The 906-nt window shown below is 43.7% G+C and overlaps 1 protein-coding gene across 1 annotated transcript in view; it reads right to left on the bottom strand.

Annotated features, from left to right (window-relative positions):
- The window catches only part of LOC125504282 (cytoplasmic dynein 2 heavy chain 1-like), a gene marked incomplete in the record, with an annotated part of 6,919 nt that overhangs the window by 4,393 nt on the left and 1,620 nt on the right, over window positions 1-906 (bottom strand). The window contains 4 exon segments of the mRNA XM_048666042.1: window positions 46-146; window positions 204-417; window positions 469-678; window positions 732-906. Coding sequence (XP_048521999.1) covers window positions 46-146; window positions 204-417; window positions 469-678; window positions 732-906 — 700 coding nt within the window.

Raw genomic sequence — 906 nt, 5'->3', positions numbered from 1 at the left:
ATTGCTTTAATTAATACCCATTCAGACAAGAAAGCAAATATTTACCTTCTGTTAATTTCCTCTTCCTCAGACAAGAAAGTTATAAAAGCAGCAGCTAGGAGCGAGTCGTTTGGCAAAACCTCCAGCTCTTTTGAAAGCTCCTTCAGCTAAAAGAATTTAGAACCGTGCAATAGCGGAAAGCGCTTGGAAAGTTGCGAATCTACCTGCTCTTGCCACCTCTGATACTCATCTTCCAACTTGTAGACGAGATTTTCTGCGGACGCTAAAGTCCGATTGACTTCGTTTAATCCAATCTCAATTTCCGCTGCTTCCTTTGTAAACTGCGATAGTTGTTCCTTTAATTTGGCCACTGTCGCATCCACATCAGACAGATTGGCATTTAGCTCAACTAACTGAGTTTCTGCATTATCTAGATTTCTTTTCAAGTTGAGTTAATGAAAGACTCTAGCTATGCTTTTAATTGCTTACTGCTTCAGTTTGTTCTGCTCTCTTTCCAGTGGTCGAATTTTATCCAACACCCTGGAGTATTTCACGTTGGCATCAACCCAAGCCGCCAGAGGAGCGGCCGCAACTGAAGCCCGTTTTGCAGACTTTTGGTCAAACGAATCTCTCTTCGTACTCATGAGTCTTTCCACTGCCTGCCGGTTCTCGGTTTGTATTCGACTTGCATCGAACGATCTACACAGAATCTGCATTGTTGTTGCTCGAATTTTCGAAACAAAGAAACTTACCGAATGTCCTCTTTTACTCCCCGTTTGGCTAGAAATGTCTTCATGCTGTTCCAGGAAGTGTCCTGGGTGCCCATCAGCTTCAATACGCCTTCGAGAATATCACGGATAATCTCAGGCGGAGCTCGCAAAGAGCGGATTTCTGATAGGGATTCGGTTTTGATGTTTCCCACAGCGG

The sequence above is a fragment of the Dendroctonus ponderosae genome, unplaced genomic scaffold (assembly GCF_020466585.1).
Source record: "Dendroctonus ponderosae isolate FM_Combo_2020 unplaced genomic scaffold, Dpon_F_20191213v2 Dpon_F_20191213_4, whole genome shotgun sequence".
Lineage (NCBI taxonomy): Eukaryota > Metazoa > Arthropoda > Insecta > Coleoptera > Curculionidae > Dendroctonus > Dendroctonus ponderosae.
The sequence above is the reverse complement of the archived record's forward strand: the minus strand, read 5'-3'. Positions and strand labels throughout refer to the sequence as shown.